The sequence below is a fragment of the Podarcis gaigeae genome (genome assembly GCF_964106915.1).
Source record: "Podarcis gaigeae genome assembly, chromosome: 2".
NCBI classification, from domain to species: Eukaryota; Metazoa; Chordata; class Lepidosauria; order Squamata; family Lacertidae; genus Podarcis; species Podarcis gaigeae.
This window is the reverse complement of record NC_139679.1, coordinates 110,004,898-110,029,959: the sequence shown is the minus strand read 5'-3', so window position 1 is coordinate 110,029,959 and position 25,062 is coordinate 110,004,898. Positions and strand designations below refer to the sequence as shown.

The 25,062-nt window shown below is 47.9% G+C and overlaps 2 protein-coding genes across 4 annotated transcripts in view; both read right to left on the bottom strand.

Annotated features, from left to right (window-relative positions):
* PPP1R18 (protein phosphatase 1 regulatory subunit 18) overlaps positions 1–9,708 on the bottom strand; it is a 43,215-nt gene extending 33,507 nt beyond the window's left edge. The window contains exons 1-2 of the mRNA XM_083724156.1: positions 8,053–9,708; positions 5,019–6,667 (exon numbers count right to left, since the gene is read on the bottom strand). Coding sequence (XP_083580282.1) covers positions 5,019–6,638 — 1,620 coding nt within the window. The 5' untranslated portion in view covers positions 6,639–6,667; positions 8,053–9,708. The remainder of the gene's footprint in view (positions 1–5,018; positions 6,668–8,052) is intronic.
* A 5,583-nt stretch (positions 9,709–15,291) lies between these two features.
* LOC310837553 (cholinesterase-like) lies at positions 15,292–24,815 on the bottom strand. 3 transcript variants are annotated; one of them, XM_083724307.1, is made up of 5 exons: positions 24,642–24,815; positions 22,504–24,007; positions 18,863–19,026; positions 17,721–17,796; positions 15,292–15,691 (listed from the first exon to the last, which is right to left on the bottom strand). In XM_083724307.1, the coding sequence occupies exons 2-4, from the start codon at positions 23,997–23,999 to the stop codon at positions 17,750–17,752; spliced, it is 1,707 nt and encodes a 568-aa protein (XP_083580433.1). In that variant the 5' UTR covers positions 24,000–24,007; positions 24,642–24,815; the 3' UTR covers positions 15,292–15,691; positions 17,721–17,749. The 3 variants fall into 3 exon arrangements, with proteins under 3 accessions (XP_083580433.1, XP_083580434.1, XP_083580435.1); XM_083724308.1 differs by having other exon boundaries at positions 17,721–17,793; positions 24,642–24,812; XM_083724309.1 differs by having other exon boundaries at positions 15,292–15,693; positions 17,721–17,776; positions 24,642–24,811.
* Between the last annotated feature and the right edge of the window lie 247 nt (positions 24,816–25,062).

The following is a 25,062-nucleotide window of genomic DNA, read 5'->3' as shown; positions in this document are numbered from 1 at the left end:
ACGTGGGGCAGATGTAGTTCAAAAGCCCATGTTCCTTACGGACACCAGCACTAATGGCTTGGAGTTGAGTAACAGAAGAACTGAGGAATTTTCTTAATGAGTGATAATTAAAGGCTGACAAAGGATCCCCGTAAAGGGTGTATTTAGCTAAGTTGCTTGAGACTTAAAGCTGCTATTTAGTCGCTGATTCCCACGTTGGGGGAATGTTGTGCAAGACGTTGGAAATGGCAGGACAGCATTAATAAGCCGGGAGGCAGATGTCTGTGCTTATGGGTGGCTAGGAACTGGGTAGCATTTCTGAAGCTGGCTGCAGAAAATGCCGCTGGCACCCGGCAACAAAGACGTAGCCTGGATGCCTTGCACGTAGCTGGCAATTTGGCTAAATAACTCCCTTATGATGCACTGAAGAGACAGGCTACTACATTTGTTCCAGGCCCATCCAATGACCCCAGAAGCGTAGTATAGGGCGACTAGCATGAAAGGGCTTTTGTGGGAGGGAACTTAAGGCTTCTGTGTGTAATGTCTTCCAGCATGAACTAGATGCTTTCGAGGCCAACCGACTCACAAAGACTCCATCTCAAGTGTTGAACTTTGGGTGCCGTTTGAGGGCAGCACATTTTGGACTCTTCCACTGACATGGCCAGAGGAGCAGGAAGTTATCTCCATGGCAGCAAGGGAGGCATTTACAGTGGTACCGCGGGTTAAGTACTTAATTCGTTCTGGAGGTCCGTTCTTAACCTGAAACTGTTCTTAACCTGAAGCACCACTTTAGCTAATGGGCCTCCTGCTGCTGCCACACCGCCGGAGCACGATTTCTGTTCTCATCCTGAAGCAAAGTTCTTAACCTGAAGCACTATTTCTGGGTTAGCAGAGTCTGTAACCTGAAGCGTATGCATCCCGAGGTACCACTGTATTATGCCTGAAGTGTTTCCTCTATGGCACAGGCAGCTAAAGCTTTTATGCCCAAGGGCCGGATTGCCCTGTGGTAACCTCTCAAGGGCCACAAACCAGTGCTGCACAAGGTTGAAAATACTGGTGTAATGAAGTAAGTGTGGCTGCCAGTGTTAGAAACTCAGATATATAAGCTGAGCACCAAACAGTTCCTTAAACCAGGGTTGCAATAGCCAAAACAGAATGCCTAGTTCCTATTTTGGGGGCAGACAGTTCGAAGGTCGTATTTTTCAATGCGGCTTTTTGTTTCCTGAAATTGCGCAGATAAAATATAACACGTAGAATTCTACAGGATGTGTTGCTAGCGTGTGAAAACAGTCAAGATCCAAGGATCTCCAGAGACGCACCTCCGGAGGGTGGAGACGTCAGGTGCCATCCTGGCACCTTCACTTGGTCGCAAGTGGCCGACAACCAGGTGCAAAATGCACCTGGCGAATTTTGAACACTGCACTTCCACAGCTACACACACCACAAACCCAAGGTCACACACCGTAGAGCCTAAGGCGACACCATCTTGTGTAAGCTGCAGGCACTCAAAGAGAAGCGTATGCCGCAGTGCAGATGCCATAGAGCAGGCATGGTGAACCTGTGGCCCTCCAGGTGTAGTCTTGTAACACCTGGATGCTCATAGGTTCCTCTCCATAGACACACAGGAGGGTGACAAGGCGGGGGAGGCCCTGAGGAGAAAGTTGCTGCCACTTAGCTCTGGAGGACCTGCCCTCCACCAAGGAATTATTGCCATGAATATGCCCCCTCTTTCAAAGACAGATCTCACAGAGCAGCTCCAACAGGATCCTGTCAACTGCCAACTATCACCAGATATTCTATCCTAGGACAGAGAGAAAGAGAAAGAGAGAAAGAGAGAGAGAGAGAGAGAAAGAGAGAGAGAGAAAGAGAGAGAGAGAAAGCAAGCAAGCAAGCAAGCAAGCAAGCAAGCAAGCAAGCAAGCAGGGGGACTACAGATCCTCTCCACCAGCTCAAAGGTCAGCAACTTTTGGTTCCTCCTCTCCTCGAACTCTTTGCATTCCAGCTGCTCATTGCAAGAGCTCTGTACCTAAGACACAGCACATGAAGGTTTTTCCTCCTCCCTCCCAGTCCTTTTTTCCTTTTGTGTCATGCCCCGGAGACTTTTAAGACTAGTGGTAGGGGCTGTCCTGCCACTGACATTCGTGAGCTGCTCTGCGCAGTCTTTTCCAGCCGAGCAGGAAAATGACCATTCTGCAAATAAATAGACCTATTTCATATATGTATCACATATTAGAAAACTGCACCACTGGCAGCTGGGGACTCTAATGTTTCAGGTGTTGGCACGCTAGAAAACATTAGTGTTGAGTCTTGTCCCTGGTGAAGAAGTAAATCATGGCTATGGGACCTTCTTGCTTTAGTAGGTGACAATGTCCCTTCCAACCTGATTCTTTTCCTTTTCCACAGCTTGGTTTCTGTGTGTGTTTTAGTCCAAGCAGAGAGCAGGTCCCAGGATAAGGCTCAAGACAACTAGTCACCTCCGTAATTCACAAAGCACCCTGTTCCTCAGAGGCCCGATCGAAAGGTCGGCGGTTCGAATCCCTGCGGCGGGGTGCGCTCCCGCTGCTCGGTCCCAGCGCCTGCCAACCTAGCAGTTCGAAAGCACCTCCGGGTGCAAGTAGATAAATAGGGACCGCTTACCAGCGGGAAGGTAAACGGCGTTTCCGTGTGTGGCTCTGGCTCGCCAGAGCAGCGATGTCACGCTGGCCACGTGACCCGGAAGTGTCTCCGGACAGCGCTGGCCCCTGGCCTCTTGAGTGAGATGGGCGCACAACCCCAGAGTCTGTCAAGACTGGCCCGTACGGGCAGGGGTACCTTTACCTTTACCTTTTAGAAGCTGTGCAGAAGATTCTCCTCTGGATTTGACATGTCCTATCTTGCTCCATTTACAGCATGCAAGTATGCTGCTGCTGCTGCTGCTACTATAGTCATTTCCGTAGCTCTTTACCTTGACTGTAATCTTCCCTTCTTTGATTCTCTGAAAACATGATATGTCAGAGAGCCTAGCTTATTGTTACATGCAAACAAGGACTTATGTGTGTGTTGTGGTCAATGTCAGAATTTGGTAAATGCTGGCATTAACCAGTAACTCTTAAGATTTTTAACGGCCCAACTGGAAACACCAGAAACATCTGTGGGTGTGCAGCTTGTTTTTTTTGACATTCGTATCCATGGCATGAGAAGCGTCCTTTGAACAACTAAACGATGGGAAAACAAGCATGACATTTGGATACCCTGACGGGTTCAACATATACTGGCAAAAGTCAGAAATTGCTGGCGTTTTGCTCTTCAGATATTAAGAATGACTGGAAATGGGAACATCTCTTGCTATGAGTCACAACAATCTGCACACACGCAGACACATTTAAGCACACGCACACACACACAGCACACAACCCATAATCCAGACCACCGTGTGAAGAAACAGAGAGGCAAGTGTCTTGTAGAAATGTGTTTACTGAGAAAAGGATGCCCCAATCCTTCACAGGGGAAGCTTTTCTCCCTTTGGCAGTGGTTGCATTCAAGTGATCACAGCCAACTCCTGATGAAATTTCAGATGAACAAGCAATTGCATGTTAACTACAACTGTGATATTGATCCCCCTTTGAACTGGGAGAAGATTTGCATTTTGGGTCTGCAGCTTTTGAAGCCCAGCCAGCCCAACAGGGGACCTAGCCTGTAACTGGGGCTCTCCTGGGGTCCTCGTCTATAAATAGCCAAAGGTAATTTACAAATGAGAGTCTTAAATCCATCTGTAAAATCAAAAACAACTGCAAACAAGTGTAAAAATACAACAACAATAACCCTACACATTGCAGACAGTGTTCTGCATTCTGTCCTCCATTAAGAACACCCAGGCATGGCACCAGTAGAAACAGAAGCTCAAAAGTGCTTTTTTAGTGTGCAAACACTCCAAGCTTTTGTCCAGAGTTTGTTGGTCAACATCAAACCACAGCCACAGCTCCCGTGTAAAATTATGCACGGGGAAGGCAGGGGAAGGCGACTGCAATTCTCAGGATGCAGCAGTTTGTCGGAGCAAGGCTGAGGGCAGAAGGTGAGGAGGAAATTCAGAGAAGGGGTGGAGGGAAGAGATAAAGAAAGAGTGAAAGGGGGACAAAAAAAGCACAAGAGAAAAGGACTAAGTGCTCCAGCAGACAGCTGATCCTGCTAAACGTTTTGCCTTACAAGGCAATGAGTAAAATTACTGCGTATACAGTGCACCTTTTAATATACAAAACAAAAAAGGCCTTCACATCACTATGCCTAATGTGAAAGGAATGCTCAAGACCAAGAGGAAGTAGTTGAAAGAAAGCTAGGGTGTTTCGGGGCTAGAGCCCATGGCCTGCAAGGCTGTGAAGCTCAGTGGGTGGAGCACACACTTTTGCCCGCAAAAGATGCGACCCAGGTTCAATCCCTGCCATCCTCAGAAAGGGATGGGAGCCCTGCACCCTGTCTGATCCCCGGCAGAGCGGCTGCCAGTCAGTGTAGCCAAAACGTAGCTAGGTGGATCAATGGCCTGACTCTGTATAAGGCAGCTTCCTAGGCATGAATTCAAATCCCTTCAGACATACGTCTACCCTCGAGCAAGCTGCATCTCCTTGGCCTCATTTTTCCATCTGTAAAATGGGGATAGCAGTGACCTAACCGGCGGGAATAGCGAAGCATTCTGGAAGGCTCAATCATAAACGGAGCCTAGCTCACCAGGTTAGGTTCTGGCTCCTGCTTTCAAATCCCACACCCTTCAACCAGCTAAGTTGCCTTGGTACAATTCCTTACATGACTATTTCCAGTTGCGTCAGAGCTATGAGTAAAGAGGACGAAGTAATGAAAGAAGGGAGGGAAGCAGGAAAAAGAAAACAAAAGGAATTGGAGGATAATTTGGGAGAGAAGGAAGACGATGAAAGAGTAACACCTAAGTTAGAAAGCAGGCAGGGCCAACTAAGGCAGCAAGAAGCAAACTCAAAAGGGGGCAGTGGCGAGAGAAGCGAAGGAGGTCCTGCAAAACTGAGCCAGGCCCAGCCCAGCCAGCCAGGTGTGTGTACCTTTTTCCGGTGTGGGTCGTTCTTGGCAAGGCAGGACCTCTGCAGGGACAGGTAGCCTCCAATCACCTGGATCTCCTCAGCCGTAGGGTAGCGTTTCTTCATGGGCGCCACAGCCGGGGAAGTGTCGCTCTCGATGCCGTTCTCCACCACGGACACAGGTGCGGCTGGGGCCTTGCGAGGGTTGATGGTGATGGTGTTGCCGCTGCGGCGCTGCACGGCCGGGTGGGGGGACGAGGCGCGGGCCAAGCCCCCCACCCGGACGTCCTCCTTGGCGACACCGCTCCCCACACCACGCCTCATGGCCTCTGCAGCCTCGGGCGGCTCTTCCTCCGCGTCTGGGAGAAGCGAGGAGCAGGAAGTGGGGGCTGGGGGCTTGACAGCAGACAGAGAAGGGCTGGCTTCCTGCTTGAGTTCTGGGGGTGGGGAGGATGGGGCCCGGCGCGGAACGACCACAAAGGAGTTCCGAGAGTGCAGGCGCAGATTGGCCAAGGCTTTGCCCTGGACATCGTCCTCAGCCACCGGAGCTGGCGGGGGGGCCGGCTGGATCTCAAAAGCAGCCTCCGAATCTACACTGTCCTTCCTGGGGCTTCTCTCAGGCGACGCAGCCTCCCTCCCCCAGCTCCTCCCGGTTGGGGAGCGCCTGGGAGGGCTGTCCGGCCAGCCTTCGCCACTGCTTGATTTGGATTCAAACTGGCTGCGATAGGATGCCACAGTGTAGGGAACAGGCGGGCTCAATCCAGGAAGGTCGCGCGGAGGGCTGCTGTCGAAGTGCTTCCGGGTCGGGCTGGGGTCCGCTGCCACCCGGGCCGGCCTCCTTGCCATGTAGCTGCTTTCAGTTAGGTTCTCGGTACTCAGTGACCGCACCGGGCGCGGAGATGCCGACCCGATGTTGCTGCCCTCCTGGCTGAAGTGGCTTAGCAGTTTGCTGACCCTCCCTCGGTGCTGCTCGGGCAGCGAGCCCCGGCCTTCGGCCCGGCCGACTGAATTGAGATCTTCCACGCTGCGGCTCAAGGCCGACTTGACGATGAAGACCTCCCCGGCGCGGATCTCAGTTACGCTACCTCCGCGCCGAGCCAGCAGCTCGTTGAGAGATTCCACGCTCCCCGATTTGGCTTCGCCCGTTTGCCGGCTGCTGGCCAGCTGCGCCGGCGGTGCCCCCGGGACCGTCTCGATGATGATGACGTTGTCCGCACGCAAGGTGCGGACGCCCGGGATCTGCCCGTAGAGGTCAACAATCTGCTTGGCTTTGGCGTTGGCGAGGTCGCTCTCCGACTCCTTGTAGCGCCGCTTCTCCAGCTGGATGAATGGGTTTTGGTGGATGGGGCCGATCTTCTCCTGCAGCACCGAACTCTCCGGCTCCCCCTCTTGGCAGGGCTGCGGAGCGCTAGAAGCCGGAGCTGCGCCACTCTCGGTCCCTCCTGGCCCCCCAGACTCGGAGAAAGAGGTGCCGGAGCCCTGCTTGGCCCGGCGCCTTTCGATGATCTCCCGCTTCCAGGCGGGCATTTTGGCCATGCGGTCTTGCTGCTCTCGTTCCCGCCGGCGGGTCTCCTCCTCCTCCTTGCGCCGGCGCTCCAGGAGCTGGAGCTTCCACTCCGGCAGAGCTGAAGCCGAAGAAGACATCTTCGCCTGAGGAGCTCGGGGAGGGAAACCTGGGAAAGAAGGAGGGAACGTGAGAAGAAGACGGGGAAATCCAGGGATGAGAAAGAAGAGGAGGAAGAGGGAGGGAGAGCAAGTTGGGGAAAGTGAAAGACTCGAGGAGGAGGAAGAGTGATAAAGAGGAATAAAATGGGAAGCGAAGGGGAAAAAGAGGAGGGGGGAGAAGGAAGGAAGGCGAATAGCAAAATGGGAGTAGATAGGAAAAGGCTTGTGAGAGGGAGAGAAAGGGAATGGGGATGTGATTGAAGGAGGGAGAGGGGAAGGCATGAAGGGAAAGGGGTTAGCTAGGCAGGAAGGAGTGAGGAAAGAGGATTGGGAAAGAAGGAAGGGGGAGCAAGACAGATTCCGGGAAGGAAGACGATGAAGAAGAAAATGGAGGAACTTGGGAAGGAAGGATAACTGTGAGGGTCCGTTCAGGAAGGGGCGTGGAGATGGAAAGCCCTTTTTCGAGGAGCTCCACCTGGGAGTTGCCTTCTTTCCCTGCATGCAATCCACTCATCTTTTTTCCGGCTCACACCCAGACACACACCCCACACCATATGCTGCCTCCCCTGCCTTGGGGCGGTGACAGCTCTCCACGTGGATCTCTTCACGCAAGGAGCTCAGGCGCCACACCACTGAAGGAAGGAGAAAGGGGGTGGGCAGTGTGGCATGCTGCAGCCATAGTTTTGTAGACGAGGCCAGAGTGGTTAAAGAGATGGGGAAGAGGATCTCCATCCTGGAGAGCCTCATAATAATTCATAATAAGGTAGCTCCTATGTACCACTGTTCTGAAACCCCACTCAATGGCTATTAATGCTGCAGGTGTGCTTTTTAATTCTTAATGGTGACAGGCAGTAATAAACCAGGGGTGGTGAAATTATTCCAGGTTGTTTAATCCAGATTTAAACAGTGGCACAGACTAATCTGAAGAGGCAAGCGTGTGCACAGCTAAGGGGCTGACAGGCCATCCTCCTTACTTGATCTAAATTAAAACATGCAGGTCTTGCGGTTTTCTTACTGAGTAGTGGAAACTAATCTCAGATAACAGGGATATAGTTTGGGGGGCAATATTTTTTGCTCCCAATTTGGGGGGTGGGGGAGGGAATTCTTTTCATCTGAACCTGAGGAGGGGAATGGTTCGGGTTCAGAAGGTCACCAAGGACCCATGCGATTGGCAACGGGGGGGGGGGGTAGGGGGGAGATTAATATTATCGACAGGAAGTAAGTTGTAATTAAATAACTGGGATAAAATAAATCCTGAACAGCTCCAATTTCTCCTGCCTGTTGGCAGAAACTGATCAGGATGCACTCCAGTGGATGACTGAAAAGGAAAAGTGGGTTTGTGGGGCTGCAAGAGGCGGCGTGGAAATGAGATAAAATTAAATATCGAATTTACCAGAGTCCGAATGCGAGAATTTCAAGCGATTCCAGGAGTTTAAATCCAGCAACGATGGAGGTGCCGAGTTGACTTTGGTACCTAACTCCTCCTCTTAAAAGTTCTTAACTGGGTCAGGAAGCCAGGATCCCTGATGAGGAAATCAGCACAAAGCCCAAGGCAGTGGGTGGGTGGGGGAGATGGGCTCAAATCTCAAGCTGGAAACCCAGAAGTCCAAAAGGATGGAGAGAGGTGGCTGGATGTCTGTAGAACAAGAATTTCTTAATATTCAGAAAATCCCAAGAATTCAGCAGTCCGGGAGCTCGGGAGGAAAGAGGATTATAGACATCAAAAATAAATAATTAAAATGGTGGAGCGTTCCAATAAGTCGACAGAACCCAGGAGTCCGGTGAGGAACCAAGAGATCAAGGGAGCCTTTTTTTAAAAGACAGCGGTAGAGATAATGTATTTCAGTATCTGCAGAGAATCAAAGTGCCCGAGAATTGGAAGGGGAAAAGCAGTGAATTTCGAAATCAAAAGAATCCTTTCTTCTTCTTCTCCCCCGCTCCACCTTCTGTGGAATTTCTTCACGGCTCCGTTAGAACCCAGGCGTCCGAGAAGGCAGGAGGGTCGTCCGCTCCGAAATCAGAACCCAGATCCGGAGCGGCGGCTTGTCCTCAAGACGCCAAGAGGGGGGGGAAAAGCCACCTCCAGTGCTCAGAGGAGCCGGAGGGGAAAGCGTATTCCGACGATACGCAAAAACACGCGAGGAGAGTCTTAATCCAGCTAGGTCCTGGAGGCGTGGGGCAGGCGGCAGGCTGGATCCCTCGCTTGTCCCATGATCCCCGGGAGCGTGGCTGGGCGCGGGCGGAGCTGGTCCTCTTGCTTGGCGGTAGATTTCAGCAGCAGATCTTTTTTTCCTCTTTTCCCCAAGCCGAGGGGAAGGGAGGGCAGATCCAAGCGGGTCTGAGTCAGGATTGTTGCTGGGTGAAGGGGAGGAAGGGGGTTTGGTTAGTTCCCTTTTTAAAAACAACAACACACAAACCCTCCTCTTTCCTCCTCCCTCCGCTTCTTTCCGAGAAGTTTTCGGGATCGGAGCGACAGAGCGAGGCAGAGAAGAGAGAGAGAAAAATCCCTCTCAATCTCTTCTCACATCCGCTTCTTCTAATCCTCCGACGAGCTCCACCTCCAGACCCATTGCTCAAATCCTTTAACCCAGGAAGGCAGGAGGGCGGGGATGGGGGGGGGGAGAGAAAGAGAGAAAAGAAAGGGTGGAAGAAAAGAAGGGGAAGAGAAAAGATTTTTTTTAAAAAAAAAGGAAAGAGAGGGAAAAAAGCGAGGGATGGAGGAAGGGGAAGGGGGAAGAAGATGGGGGTCTTTGTGTATAAACAGAAAGGGGAGGACAATGAAGAGGGGCGGGGCTTGGCAGGCAGCAGATAACTGGGGAGGGGGGCGCGGCTGGCGGCGGCTCAAGGCAGGAAGGGAGGAGCTGCCTCGCGGAGAGTCTTGGGCTGCAGAGATTTCCCGTTCAGGAGCGCGGGAGGCCACGCCGTGGATGGGAACCTCCTCCTCCTCCAGAAGAGAGGGTGGTCCGCCCCACGGAGTCGGGCCTGCTCAAGCGTGGGAGCCTATAGTTAGAGCTCAGCTCCTTTCCTTGCCCCCCCCCAGCACATTTTCCTCGCCCCCCCCCCCGCATGTAGAATAGAAGCCTTCCAGCCTCCACGGTGCACTAACTCTTCCCTCTGCAACGAAGCGATCCGTTGCATATCTTTGGTGAGGTTTTTAGGCAGTCTTGGTGCACCTTAAATCGGCGCTAATTGCGCCTGGACGCAGTATTTACTTCCGAGTAGACCCCCTTCTCTCCGCGCCCCCCCCCCGCAGCACCTAACATTGCTATTCGTAGCATCAAGTTTGTTGATAATTTAATTATTTTAAAAGCAGCATGCTAAAGAGCTCTCTCGCACTCCCAGACCCTTGGGCAAAACAGAAATATACACAAACACAGAGATTGAGCCCTGCAGGGTTTATGAAATGAATGGATTCTGAATGCCTGTTGCAGTGGCTTGTCCGCCTTAGGCTGCTGGGCCAGACACCTGTTACACGGGGCAGTCCGTAAGCTGGGAGCGCTGCTACCTGCCGCCGAGACCATCTAACGTGGGTCTTGAAAGACCTACATTGGCTCCCAGTACGTTTCCGAGCACAATTCAAAGTGTTGGTGCTGAGCTTTAAAGCCCTAAGTGGCCTCGGTCCAGTATACCTGAAGGAGCGTCTCCACCCCCATCGTTCAGCCCAGACACTGAGGTCCAGCACCAAGGGCCTTCTGGCAGTTCCCTCACTGCGAGAACTGAGGTTACAGGGAACCAGGCAGAGGGCCTTCTCAGTAGTGGCACCCACCCTGTGGAACACCCTTCCGTCAGACGTCAAAGAGATAAACAAATATCTGACTTTTAGAAGACATCTGAAGGCAGCCCTGTTTAGGGAAGTTTTTTATGCCTGATGTTTTAATGCATTTTTAATCTTTTGTTGGAAGCCACACAGAGTGGCAGGAAACCCAGCCAGATTGGCGGGGTACAAATAAATTACTACTACTACTACTGCTACTATTACCTGCTTGTAACCGGTAGGGAACCTCCAGCTTGTGGATTAGATTCTGGTCCCAATTTAGGCCTGCAAAGTTATTTCCTGCAAATGGTGCCCACATACCCCAAAGCTGTCAGGTGTATGGCAGGCACAGATGCTGCTGGATTGGATCTAGATAACTCCCTCGTGCAGCCAGCCCCTGGAGACAGCGGAGTTGAAGTCACAGCCCCATAGCTGATGGGTGCAGAGTTCAAGCCTGCTGGGTCAGCTGTGAGTTAACTCATCTGCGTAGGTCAGTGTTTCCCAGCTGTTTTCAGACTACAACTCCCATCATCCCTAGTTAGCAAGACCAATGGTCAGGGATGATGGGACTTGTAGTCCGAAAACAGCTGGAGACCCAAGTTTGGGAAACACTGGCATAGCCCTTCAGAAAGCACCATTTGTTTATTAATTTATGTTTTAAGGAATTTATATACTGCTCAACTACCACTGTCCCTGCTCAACTACCACTGTTTACAAAGATACAATACAAAAAAGTAAAAATCAGTTAAAATGATAAAACCAAGCTTCAATTCCAGCCTGCTGGAATTTTTAAAAAGTATTGAATAGGTGCCAGATGTTCAACAGGGTTGACAGCTTGTCTGACCTCAGCCGGAAGGGAGTTTCATGAAATTGGGTCCACAGTACTACGCCCACAGCTCGGGGAGAATATGAGCTATACATCCCAGACATTGGGGACCACTAACAGTGACAAATATCTCAGTGATCGGGCTGGGATATAATAATAATAATAATAATAATAATAATAATAATAATAATAATAATAATAATAATTTATACCCTGCCCATCTGGCTGGACTTCCCCAGCCACTCTGGGCTGCTTCCAAAAAAATATTAAAATACTATAATACATCAAACATTAAAAGCTTCCCTAAACAGGGCTGCCTTCAGATGTCTTCTAAAAGTCTGGTAGTTTTTGTTCTCTTTGACATCTGGTGGGAGGGCGTTCCGCAGGGTGGGTGCCACTACCGAGAAGGCCCTCTGCCTTGTTCCCTGTAACTTGGCTTCTCGCAGTGAGGGAACCCCCAGAAGGCCCTCGGTGCTGGACCTCAGTGTCCGGGTAGCATGATGGGGGTGGAGACGCTCCTTCAGATATACTGGACCAATGCCGTTTAGGGCTTTAAAGGTCAGTACCTCAAGGACCCAATTATTAAGGGCCTTGTAAATTAATACAGGAACCTTGAACCTGGCTCAGTAGCTGTCTTGTCAGGCTGTGCAGACTTTTGAGTACTGGAGTTGTGGGCTGGTGATAATCAACCGTCTACCTTCAGTGTTTTGCACCAGCTGCAGCCAAAGGGTAGCCCCACACAGAATGCATTGCAGTAATCTAGTCTTGAGGTTCCAGTGCATGGATCACAATGCTGTGTTCCTGGTGCAGTCCTACGCATATATGGTGAGGTAGGTTTACATCAGGCATGTCCAAAGTCCGTATTGGGGCCTAGTCCAGGCTGCCGGGTGATTTAATCCAGTCCCTGCGGCAGTATATGTCCTGGGGTAAAATCCTTTAAAAAGCGCAACAACTTTGATCAGCCCTCACGCGTGTTCACTACATCAAATCTGGCCCTCTTTGAAAAAAGTTTGGGCACCCCTGGTTTGCATGATAAATGTGGGAGCTTGGTTGATTAAAATTGTGAGGATCCGTGCTTTGAATCCATGTTTTTGTTTGTGGTAGCAGAGCTACAAAGCAAGCTGTGATTTAAGGCACGTGACCGCAAAATGAGCTTTCAGACTTCACATGTTTGTTTTTGCAATGACAAACCTAGACAGCATCTTAAAAAGCAGAGACATCACCTTGCCACCAAAGGTCCGTATAGTTAAAGCTATGGTTTTCCCAGTACTGATGTATGGAAGTGAGAGCTGGACCATAAAGAAGGCTGATCGCTGAAGATTTGATGCTTTTGAATTATGGTGCTGGAGGAGACTCTTGAGAGTCCCATGGACTGCAAGAAGATCAAACGCATCCATTCTTAAGGAAATTAGCCCTGAGTGCTCACTGGCAGGACAGATCCTGAAGCTGAGGCTCAATTACTTTGGCTACCTCATGAGAAGAGAAGACTCCCTGGAAAAGACCCTGATGCTGGGAAAGATGGAGGGCACAAGGAGAAGGGGATGACAGAGGACGAGATGGTTGGACATTGTTGTCGAAGCTACTAGCATGAGTGTGACCAAACTGCGGGAGGCAGTGGAAGAAAGGAGTGCCTGGTGTGTTCTGGCCCATGGGGTCACAAAGAGTCGGACACGACTAAACGACTAAACAACAACAACAAATTGCCACCGAGAGCTGGAGTTGGAGTTTTCTTAAGGGTGTTCACCCATTCCATTCAGCAAGTGTAAAATCCGTGTGCCTGTGTACACAAATAGCTGTACACTCATAGTTATTTACCGTACACGCAGAGCTTCACATGTGTACAGTCTGTGCAGACAATAGTTGAGGTATACAAATCAACAAAAGTATACCTTTTTCACATAAGCACTTGCACATGTATACCTGTGTAGAGTGTGTTGTGTGAACAAGCCTCTTCTATGACTCTGGTTTCCAAAGACCCAGCGCTGCCTTTTGGCCCCAGTGTTGTCTGTAACTGTCTGCTACAGACAATACACTGGCATGAGCAAGCTCCTCTAGCTCACAGAATAAAAAATCTGTTTATTTTTTAAGGTGCCAGAATACTCTTTCTTCTTCCTGACAAGAACAACTTCTTACTGTACTAACTTCAGAGGGAAATATACACACCAGCTGCAGGGTGTCAGTATACCTATCTCTGTGGCCAGATATTTCATTGGAGGCTCCCATACACCAAACTTTTGGGGTTAAAAGTCTCTGCTCTTGATGCTTAGCATTATGGTGCCACCTAGTGTCTGCCCAATATTACTGCCTCCTCGGGATTCCTTTGCAAAGAGGGTTTGGTGTGATAGGAGACTATTTCAGGTACAGTGGTGTCTTAGTTCTCAAACGCCTTGGTAATCAAACAACTTGGAAGCCAAACACTACAAACCCGGAAGTAAGTGTTCCGGTTTGCAAACTTTTTTGGGAAGCCGAACGTGCTGTGTTTTGAGTGCCACACTTCCATTTTGAGTGTTACACTGAGGTCTGTCTGTTTTTGCTATTTTGTTTTTGCATTTTTATTTTTGCGGCTCTTTTTGTTTTGTTTTTGTGACTGTGTGGAATCCAGTTCAGCTGCTGATTGATTGATTGATTGTGTGACTGCAGTACATTTATTGCTTTCATTTTATGGATCAATGGTCTCGTTAGTAAAATTCATGTTAAATTGTTGTTTTAGGGGTTGTTTTTAAAAGTCTGGGATGGATTAATCCATTTTGCATTACTTTCAATGGGAAAGCATGCCTTGGTTTTGGAACGCTTTGGTTTGGGAACAGACTTCAGGAATGAATTAAATTTGAGAACCAAGGTACCACTGTACTCTGCACTTCAGTTTGTCCCACTTTTTTAAAACAAACTCTACAAAAATTCTGAGCATGGACAATACTGGGATAAGTGTGCACACACAAGGCTGTGGTACTGCTCTCACACCACCCCATTCATTTTGAAGGAGAAAATATTGCTGATTGCTTGCCCCTGGCCTCTCTTACTAAAGCTGTGGGATATAATTACAGCCTCATATAAAACAGCATGCTTAGCTCTAGTTAATGGATGAAAGGGCTAAGACCATAGAGTAAGCTTTTTGCGTACACTCAGCCAGGTTCTGCCCCCTCACCTCTGGTGGCAAACGGTTAGGAAGGTTCTTTGTTCGCTTTCTTTCTACAGTTTGTCTTCTTCCAACATGTGAACTTGTCCAGATAGGATGTGTGTGAGCTTGATCGCTCCAAGCTCAGACCACTTGTTTAGAAACGTTTTACTATATTTTGTAACCAAAAATGTCTGCCTGTGTTTTCTTACTGTGGCATGGAAAAATGCATGAATCTGACCTTTGGAAAGTTTGTAAGTAAAAACCATTTTAACATACCCAACTCTGTGGTCTATTCTATGCTAAGAGGGTAGAAAGGGGAAGTGTTGTAAACAACTTAAAACAGGATATTTAGTAGCCCATATTCCCACACTTTTCTTTGCTGCATGTTTTGTGTTTCGAAACTTCTGCTGGGGCTCTCTTTTAGCGGGGAGTATTCCACCTTGCCTTGGGATCTAGGGATCCAATGAATTCTTCTTTTATAATAACCAAATAACCAACACATACCATGCTTGTACTGGCTGCATTTAATGCAACCCAAGACCCAGTAGACCGGAGTTCAAGACCCCACTTGGCCATAAAGCTTACTGAGTGGCCTTGGGCCAGTCACTACTTCTCAGCCTCACAGGGTTGTTAAGGGGAAAATATGCAGAAACATGCAGATCACTTTGAAATTTTTGGCGGAAAACGGGATATAAATGTAATAATAAATCTAGCTGGTAAAAATGTAATTATAAATGTGGAAAGGGGACTGTATGGCCCTCCAGGTGTTTTTGAGCTCGAACTCTATATGAGGTTCTGAACTTTGTCCTTTGTACAGAACATGAATATCCCCACTAAAGCTAAACTTTTCACACCCGTTTCCATACAAAATTTCAATTTATATTGCTGACCTTTGTTGCTGTAATGCAGAGGCAAGGATACGAAGCTGGGAAAATGCTTTCCAAAGATTTATTTATTGCATAAAAGTTACATCCCACGTGACTGTAAAAAAAGCAAGCAAGCCTCTAAGTCAGGTACCCACAAACTCAGCCCTCCAGATGTTTTTGGACTACAATTCCCATCATCCCTGACCACTGGTCCTGTTAGCTAGGGATGATGGGAGTTGTAGTCCCAAAACATCTGGAGGGCTGAGTTTGGGGATGCCTAGTAGTTCACAAAAAGAAAACAGAGGTATCAATTATCACTATAATTCTGCTTCATCTCGAAGAGTTGCGGCCCTTGGAGAATCAACCTTGGCTTTCAGGCAGGTCTTTGCAAGGCAGTAGCAAGCCCTTTCTGCGAAAATGAAGCTTTATAATTCCACATAATAGGTTCTTCTGCATCTTTTTAGACATCTCTGCGGGACACAAAGCATTTGGTGTTAGCGGGAGCTCTTTTTACTGATGGAGGATAGCTCAGTGTGGTTGTGAATGGGTGTCCTGGAAGACCTTCCCCAAAACCACATGTGCAGGTAATGACATTTCTGAGGGTGTACTGGTTTTGGTCTGACCCTGCCAACCAGTGGTTGAGAACCTGTGGCTCTCCTGAGGTTATTGGACTACAAAACTCCCATGAGCCTCAGCTAACATGGCCAATGGTCAGAGTTTATGGGACCTGTAAATTAGCAACATCTGGAGGGCCATAGGTTTTCTACCCCTGGCTTAAACAGCTTGGAACTGGGTTCCTGACAGCCTGCTTCCATACGTACCTGCCCAGTTGTTAAAGCCTTCTTCAGAGGCTCCATTCAATGTCCCTACCTTTGAAGGTGGGTTGCAAGTCAACAAGAGACAGTGCCTTTTTAGTCAGGGTGCCTCATGTCTAGAACTCTCTCCCTTGTTTATAGTTGCCAGTTCCCTTGGCCTTGGAGATTTTACATGAACAACTGGAAAAGTGGGTTTCTCCTCCCCTTTAGCTATCAACGGGATATTTTCCTAAGTTTTGTTCCTCAACCAAACTGCCGACTCTTTTATCTGCATAAGGCCTCATCTGCAATATACATTGAAAGCAGGATCGTACCACTTTATACAGTCATGGATATACAGAGAATCCTGGGAAATGCCGTCTGTTACGGGTTGTGAGAGGAGACCCCATATTCCCTCACAGGGCTACACTTCTCAAAGTCATTTAACAATCCTGCTCCCTTCCCAGGGAACTCTGGGAAGTGTAGCTCTGAGAGGGGAATAGGGGTCTCTTAATAACTCTCAACGTCCTTAGCAAACTACATCGCCCAGTATTCTTGGGGGGGGGGGGGAGCCATGGCTGTTTGAAGTGGTATCAGATACTGCATTACATGTCTTGTGCAAAGGTAAACGACCCCTGACAGTTAAGTCCAGTCGCGAACGACTCTGGGGTTGCGGCGCTCATCTCGCTTTACTGGCCGATGGAGCCGATGTTTGTCCACAGAGTTTTTCCGGGTCATGTGGCGAAACAAGAGCAGCGCACGGATACGCCATTTACCTTCCCGCCGGAGTGGTACCTATTTATCTACTTGCACTTTGACGTGCTTTAGAACAGCTAGGTTGGCAGGAGCTGGGACCGAACAACGGGAGCCCTAAGCTCAGTGGTTTAGACCACAGATGGGACCTAAATCAGGGGTGGGGAACATGTGGCCCTCCAGATGTTGCTGAACTAGAGTCAATCCTGACTATTGACTATGCTCGCTGGGGGTAACAGGTCACATGTTCTCCATCCTAGGTTTAAATGTTGGTGTGTTTCATATCAACGATTTCATATTTTTATAATGTTTGAAAAGAGGAAAATATTTTCAGTCAAGAAAATGACGATTTCTCCCTATATATATAAAAAAATAGAATTATGGAGGAAAAATTTGCGCTACACTCATACTTCAGTTCACAATGTATTGTGATTATTTCACATTTATAACCTGCCTGTCGTCTCCAAGGGGTGCCCAGGTGCTAGTGGTGCAGTAACCCGTCTTCCGTAAGGACTGGGAGGGTGTAGGTGCTGTTATGTTGACTTAGTTGTATTCAACCAAGTCTTCCTCTGGGTAGGCCCGTTGAAGTTTAAGGAAGCTAAGTAAGTAATTTCCATTCATTTCAACAGGTCTTCTCTGCGTAGAACTAACTGCCAATGTAAAAATAGTATCGAGTCCCTTGAATCAAATGGGACAGTGTGGTGGCATAAACTGAAGTAAATATAAACCACAATCCAACCCAAATTAACCACTTTTTAATCCCCATTATTTCCAGGAGCAGATGCTTAAATTGCTCCCCAATCAAATCTTATCAAATGGATCTTTTAAACGCTTAATTTTGGCTGGAGAAAATTGTATTCCACCAAAAAAATTATACTGGTCCCATTGGACTACTTTCTCCCAACTCCCAACCAGATCCTTTCTTTCTCTCCATCCTTACTGATACTTACCTGTGAAAAAAAAAAGCCTTTCTCTTAATTCACAGCTCCTCCATCCTTTCATATTCCTGTGTGGATAAGACATCTTCTTGGATTTTTTTTAAATGGAAAATGAAGGAGGAAATGAACTTATTATTATTATTAGTAGTAGTATTTTGATTTCTTACCAACCCTTCCCTGTAAGATCCCAGGGTGGGTTACAGCAATGAAATATAAAAATGCTTTCAACCATTAAAGTCGTAAGTATATGGTGGATGCTAAAAATAAGGACATAAGAATATATCTCCCAGGTGTCTAAGACCAGCATAAAAAGTTATGTCTTCAGCACATGAGAAAAAACTAGGCAATGAAGGTGCCAGATGCAAACACACTTAGGGCTGCCTCAGAGAATTTCCCTTCTCCTGGGCTACCACCACAACACTGAGCAACTGATCTATTTTTTATTTTATTTACAAAAATATTTAGATTTCACTCACCCATATGAGTTCAGACAGTGAGGTTCAGCTCTGAGGGCCTTCTGGCGGTTCCCTCACTGCGAGAAGTGAGGTTACAGGGAACCAGGCAGAGGGCCTTCTCAGTAGTGGCGCCCTCTCTGTGGAATGCCCTCCCATCAGATGTCAAGGAAATAAACAACTCTCTGACTTTTAGAAGACATCTGAAGGCAGCCCTGTTTAGGGAGGTTTTTAATGTCTGATGTTTTATCCTATTTTTAATATTTTGTTGGAAGACACCCAGAGTGGCTGGGGAAACCCAGCCAGATGGGTGGGGTATAAATGATGATGATGATGAAATACAATAAAATGCACATAAAGCAATGCAAAATAAATATAAAAATGTCGGCAAGCAATTGAATAAGCCTGTCAGCATAAACAAAAGACCTTCAAGAGATATCTGAGGTGAGAATGAGCTCCCCAAGCGAATATGTGCACGAGTGAGAAATTTGTTCATGTAAAACCCAAATCACTGTGTTTTAACTGGAAAAAGCCATGCCTGAATGGTGGTGGGGGACATTTATTACTATCACAGAGGTGGAAGGGATCTGAGGGTCATTCAGTCCAACCCTCTGCAATGCAGGAATCTCAGCTAAATAATCCATGACAGGTGACCATTGCAAGGAAAGCATTTGGCCCTGTCTGTTCCCCCTTTCCACTTACCTGGCTTTGATGCCCCTGATGGAAGTGTTTTCCAAAAACTGCACTGCTGAGCCGGCGATGGCTCCATCACACGGGGTGGGTCCGTGCTGAGGATGAAGAAGTTCTGCTGTGCCGGGTCGTAGACAGGCCATTTTGTTTCGTTGACATTGGAAGGAGTTGGATTGCTGAGTGGGAAGCCAATAAATCATTGTTCAAATAGCACTGGTCCTGTGTGAGGCACACGATACACCACTCTGCTTTCCTAAAACAGTGTTATACATGTGTGGAGTGCTAATAATAATAATAATAATAATAATAATAATAATAATAAAATTTATTACTTGTAGCCTGCCCATCTGACAGAGTTTCCGAAACCACCATGTTGAGTATCAGTGAAATACTTGACTCATGTTCATAATTAAGCTAGTGTCGGTTCGAATCCCTGCGGCGGGGTGCGCTCCCGCTGCTCGGTCCCAGCGCCTGCCAACCTAGCAGTTCGAAAGCACCTCCAGGTGCAAGTAGATAAATAGGGACCGCTTACCAGCGGGAAGGTAAACGGCGTTTCCGTGTGCGGCTCTGGCTCTGGCCAGAGCAGCGATGTCACGCTGGCCACGTGACCCGGAAGTGTCTCCGGACAGCGCTGGCCCCTGGCCTCTTAAGTGAGATGGGCGCACAACCCCAGAGTCTGTCAAGACTGGCCCGTATGGGCAGGGGTACCTTTACCTTTACCTTTAATGTTGCCCCTTTTTTTGGGAGGGATAACATGCCTCCCATTTTCATCATCGCCAGCTATATATTCTAAACTTGGGTTAGAGCTCATTGAGCCAAAGACTAACATGGCTGTGATTTGACAAAAGCATGTAGAGGAGGAAGAAAGATGATTTCCAGTTAAAAGAGCAACCGTTTCCTTTTTACAGACCGCAGAGACCAATGGATCTGTGATTCCATAATAAGAGACAGATTTGTGCACTTTCTGAGAAATCTGGTATATACAAAGAGTATGCTGTGAAACTCAAGATTGAATGGCATTCCTAATATTTCAGAAAGTTCAAAATATTGGCTATTTTTTATACTAGATGGTAGTACTATTTCTGATTCTGTTAATCCAATTTCCTTTTTTTAAATTTTAGACTAACCAGGCTAGAGAGAGTCCGTTTGACTCTCCCGTACACAAGTTGTCAGCTTGTCCATTAAAATATTAATTTCCAGATTTGTGAGAACCAGATCTCAAAACTATACCTTGGTTCTCAAACTTAATCCGTTCTGGAAGTCTGTTCCCAAACCAAAGCGTTCCTAAACCAAGGCGTGTTTTCCCATAGAAAATAATGCAAAACAGATTAATCTGTTCCAGACTTTTAAAAACAATCCCTAAAACAGCAGTTTAACATGCATTTTACTATGTTACGAGACCATTGATCCATAAAGTGAAAGCAATAAACAATGCACTGTACTATAAAATAAATAAAACAGTATTGTAAATGATAAAATTAAAAAATAATTTTCTTTCTTACCTGCACTGATGATAGTCATTGTTTGGATGGGGGGCTTTTATCCATTTCCACACTCACACAATCAATCAGTCAGTCAGTCAATCAATCAATCAATCAATCAACCAACCAACCAACCAACCAACCAACCAACCAACCAACCTACCAACCAATCAGTAGCTGGACTGGGATCCACACAGTCACAAAAACAAATTAACTGAAAAAGTCTCAATCTCCAAATATCACCTCAGAACACTGCAGTTGGAAACAGAAGGCTTGAATTACAATGGGGGGACGCAAATTAGCAGCGCAACAGGAAACACAGGGGGACTCAAAACAGAGCACATTCGGCTTCCAAAAAAGTTCGAAAACCGGAACACCTACTTCCGGTTTTGCAGAGTTTGCATTCCAAGTTGTTCGTGAACTAAGCCGTTCAAAAACTGAGGTACCACTGTAATGCAATTGCATTATAGCTAACTTGTGTGTGTGTGTGTGTGTGTGCGTGTACTTTGTACAAAATTGCAAAACACTCTGCTTTCACACTAATCAGTTGCTCACTATCCCCAACAAAAACGCAATGCAGTGCCTGTTAATTGTGCAACTCTGCACTTGCACAAACAACCCTTCTTGCAACCAGTGTTATCAGTGCATAGCAGCTTCCGGAGGTTTTGCCAGCTTATTGTGATTAGCTATTAGCGAGCACCTGCCTCAACCCACAGGAGAAAGAAGTGTGGGGTTATAGTAGAATACGTAGTATAGCTACCTTAGTATAGAGAAATGCAAGCTAGATCCAGAGCGGCTGAGATAATGACATTATTTATAATTAGCATGCACACAAAATTATGATATCAGCTAAAATTTTGAACGCTGAGAATATCAGAAATGCTTCCTTATCTTAGTTTGAGCTTGGCTTTTATACAGGCCACCTTCAACTTACCATTGCCCAAACCATAGCCAAAACATTGGGCTCAGTGGCGGGAGGGGTTGACAAAGTATTTTTTCCTGGACACCCACCCACTTTCCACCCCCTTTTAATTTTTTGGGTTTTTTTGCCAAAAGTGTACAGCTGAATGTGAGACTCTCTGGCATTAGTGTCCCTGTTTTCCAGGGAGAGTCCCGGATTTACAGAAGCCGTCCCAGTTTCTGATGTGACCCCATAATGTCCTGCTTTTCCTTACGACGTCCCTATTTTCATGGGAGAAATTTTGGAGGGTGTGGAGTTATGTGTCCCCTCAAGCCAAGGAGATAAATTGCTATACCAGGGCTAGGCAACCTAAGGACCGGAGGCTGGATGAGGCCCAATCGCTTTCTCAATCCAGCCCGCGGATGGTCTGGGAATCAGCGTGTTTTTACATGAGTAGAATGTGTCCTTTTATTTAAAATGCATCTCTGGGTTATTTGTGGGGCCTGCCTGGTGTTCTTACATGAGTAAAATGTCTGCTTTTATTTAAAATGCACCTCTGGGTTATTTGTGGGGCATAGGAATTTGTTCATTTCCCCCCTTCAAAATATAGTCCCGCCCACCACATGGTCTGAGGGACGGTGGACTGGCCCAAGGCTGAAAAAGGTTGCTGACCCCTGAACTATACAACCTTTAGACGACATTTGAAGGCAGCCCTGCGTAGGGAAGATTTTAAATCCTTAATGGTTTGCTACGTTTTTTATATACAGTGGTACCTCGGGTTACATACGCTTCAGGTTACAGACTCCGCTAACTCAGAAATATTACCTCGGATTAGGAACTTTGCTTCAGGATGAGAACAGAAATCATGCTGCAGTGGCGAGGCAGCAGTGGGAGGCCCCATTAGCTAAAGTGGTGCTTCAGGCTAAGAACAGTTTCAGGTTAAGAATGGACCTCCGGAATGAATTAAGTACTTAACCCGAGGTACCACTGTATGTTGGAAGCCCGCCAGAGTGTCTGGGGCAAGCCAGTCAGATGGGCGGGATCTAAATAATAAAATTATTATTATGGAATAGGAAGCCCCTCTTTTCATTGGAGAAATGTTGGAGGGAATGGAATGTGCACAAGTTGTGGGTTACCCATAAGTTTCATGTTTTCAATCTCAAAGCAATAAACAAATCTTTTGGCTAAGTTGTCGTACTCATAGAGAAGTGACTGTCTTTGTGCTGTCGAGGCAAGGGTGACTGAAAGGAGAAACCAAAAAGTTCTCTTACCCGCTTCGGGCAAACTCCGCCCAGTACCGCATGACACGGGAGATAAGCTCCAACTCTGCCTTTGTGTGCTTTTCCTTGGTTCCTTTCAACAGCGTCAAAGTTCCGAAAACATACGGGACCTCAGCTCCGTGGCTGGCCCCCAGCCATTCAGGCCAAACAGAGCCAGTGCTGCGGTGGCGGAAAGTATAGACGTATACGGGGCTTCCAGCCTCTGTCACTGCTGTGGCGACATCCGTGACTGGGCAGACAAAAAGGTAATCGCCGCAGGCTTTCACCATGGCTGAACGGTACCTTGCTGGGCCTTCAGGTTCTGCCTGACTGTATCTCTCAGCTGCAGCTTTGATGAAGTCGCTGCTTGCGTTGCGGACGGTGATTTGCAGCCCCTTCAACAGTTGCTCCTGGGTCAAAAGGCAGTCTTTGGTCGTGTTCAAAAAGAGGCTTGCATATAATACGAAGACAGACCCTTCGTCGGAGGTGGTACCGATCACGATAGGCTTAGCCGTGAAGTTCTTGGATTCTAGAAGTTTCCGCGGCTCATCGGTGAGGAACTCCCCATCCGTTGTCGGTGCAAAGGGTGGATTCAGAACCACCGTGGGGTCCACAACAAGGAACTGGGCGGTTTGGAACTCTGATGCGTTCTTTCCCTGCAAGCAACTCACCAAAGCAGGGACCTCTTTTTGAGCACAGCCCATCTTCTTGGCCAGCTTCTGACTTCTTCTCCTGGCCTCCTCAGGATTCAGCCAAGCCCAGGCTGTGACGGAAGCTCCACTCTCTAGCACAGCACGATGGAAAAGAGGCTGGCTCCCTGGTGAGAGGAGGTGAAATGCAACAGAGGCTCCTCCTGCACTCACGCCAAAAATGGTTATCCGAGTAGGGTCTCCACCAAAGGCAGCTGCATTTTGCTTCACCCAAGACATGGCAAGTTGCTGGTCCATCAGGCCCATGTTCCCTGGGACAGCTGGTGGCAACGAAAGGAAACCTAGAGGCCCCAGGCGGTAATTCATGGAGACCACAATGACATTCTCTGCAGCAGCTAGGAATTCCGCATCGTATATCACTAAGGAGCTTGTGCCAATAAAATAGGCCCCGCCATAGATCCAGACAAGGACAGCGGCTGGCTTGGAGGGCCGAGGATGGGGCACCCAGACGTTGAGGTACAGACAGTCCTCTGAGAGGGGCGTATTGGCCATCCATGTTTCGGCATCTGGAGTGCCGGAAATAACTATCTGGGGGCAGGAATTGCTGAAGTTGGTGGCCTCCAAGACCTGGCTCCATGGCTGATGAGGAACGGGCTTCTGGAAGCGCAGCTTGCCTACCGGGGGCTCAGCATAGGGGATGCCTAAAAAGGCCGTGACGTTGCCAGAGCCAGACGTGAGATGCTTCCCCCGGACTGAGCCACTGCTGGTCACCACCACCAAGTCATCTTCAGTGCCAGAGCTTGATTCCACCAGCGAAAGGATGAGGCACAAGAGCCAAGGAAGGAGATGGGGGGCCATTGCAGCAGCTGAAAGGGAAACGTCCCAGAAATTGCAGAATACATAGAACACGATATTTCAGAAGGAGAGTCCTGTTGGATCAGTCGGCTGGCCCATCTAGATCAGGATGCCCATGGGAAGCTCAAAAATAGGATCTGAGCACAACAGCACTCTTCCTACTTGTGGTTCCCATAACACCTCTGAATAGCCGAAGTGGATTTTTTTATTTTAAAGCCTAGTTTTGGTTTTGAAGGACAGCTAGCTTGAAAGTTAAGAGCAGGGGAGTTGGAACCTATTCTTCCTCTGGAGGGCCGCAATCCCTCAGTGGTAATCTTCCAGGGGCCACCAGCAGTGATCAGGGCTGGAGCCAAAAGTAAGCAGGGTGTCTCTCCATCTCCCTTTCTGCAATCCCCAACCCTGCTTCCTCTCCTTGCCACCCACACTAAGGGAAGGGCTGTAGCTCAATGATAAGAGCATCCTAGGTTCAATGGCCAGCATCTTCAGGTAGACCTGGGAAGGACTCCTGTTAGAGCCCCTGGGCAGCTTTTGCCTGTCCATGTAACTTAGGCAAGACTAAGCTAAATGGACCAACCGTGCCACATCCTCTTGGCGAGATTTCTCCCATCACCTGAGGCAGGTGTGCCCAAGACAGCACAGACTCACCTCTCTCTCTTTTTCCTGGTGGGTTTTATTTTTTTATCGTTCTCCGCGTGTTCGGTGTCTCCCTTGCTCCCCTGGAAAGGGATGTGAGGGACTGGTTGCAATGATTTCAAGAACAGTGATTCATCAAGTTATGTACACAGAGTGGGAGGAGACTACAGAACAAATGAAATGTTGGAAAAGGGTTGTTCTAGGTGAAGTGGGGCGGTTGCGAAAGGGAAGTTTTTAATGTGTAACATTTTAATGTATTTTTAATCTTTGTTGGAAGCTGCCCAGAGTGGCTGGGGAAACCCAGCCAGATGGGCGGTGTACAAATTATTATTATTATTATTATTAATAATAATAATAATAATAATTTGTGTGCAAGAGTTCTCTGCCACAAGGCATGAGATCCTTTTGTACACAAGTGCAAAGATGCAAGACT

Bases quoted from the DNA above. Each gene is read 5' to 3' on its own strand.
- LOC310837553 (XM_083724307.1), bottom strand. From the start codon at position 23,999: ATGGCCCCCCATCTCCTTCCTTGGCTCTTGTGCCTCATCCTTTCGCTG. The intron at 19,027-22,503 runs GTAAGAGAACTT...CTTCCCACTCAG, and splicing joins GCGGAGTTTGCCCGAAGCGG to CAATCCAACTCCTTCCAATG. The intron at 17,797-18,862 runs GTAAGTGGAAAG...AAAAAATCCAAG, and splicing joins ATCAGGGGCATCAAAGCCAG to AAGATGTCTTATCCACACAG.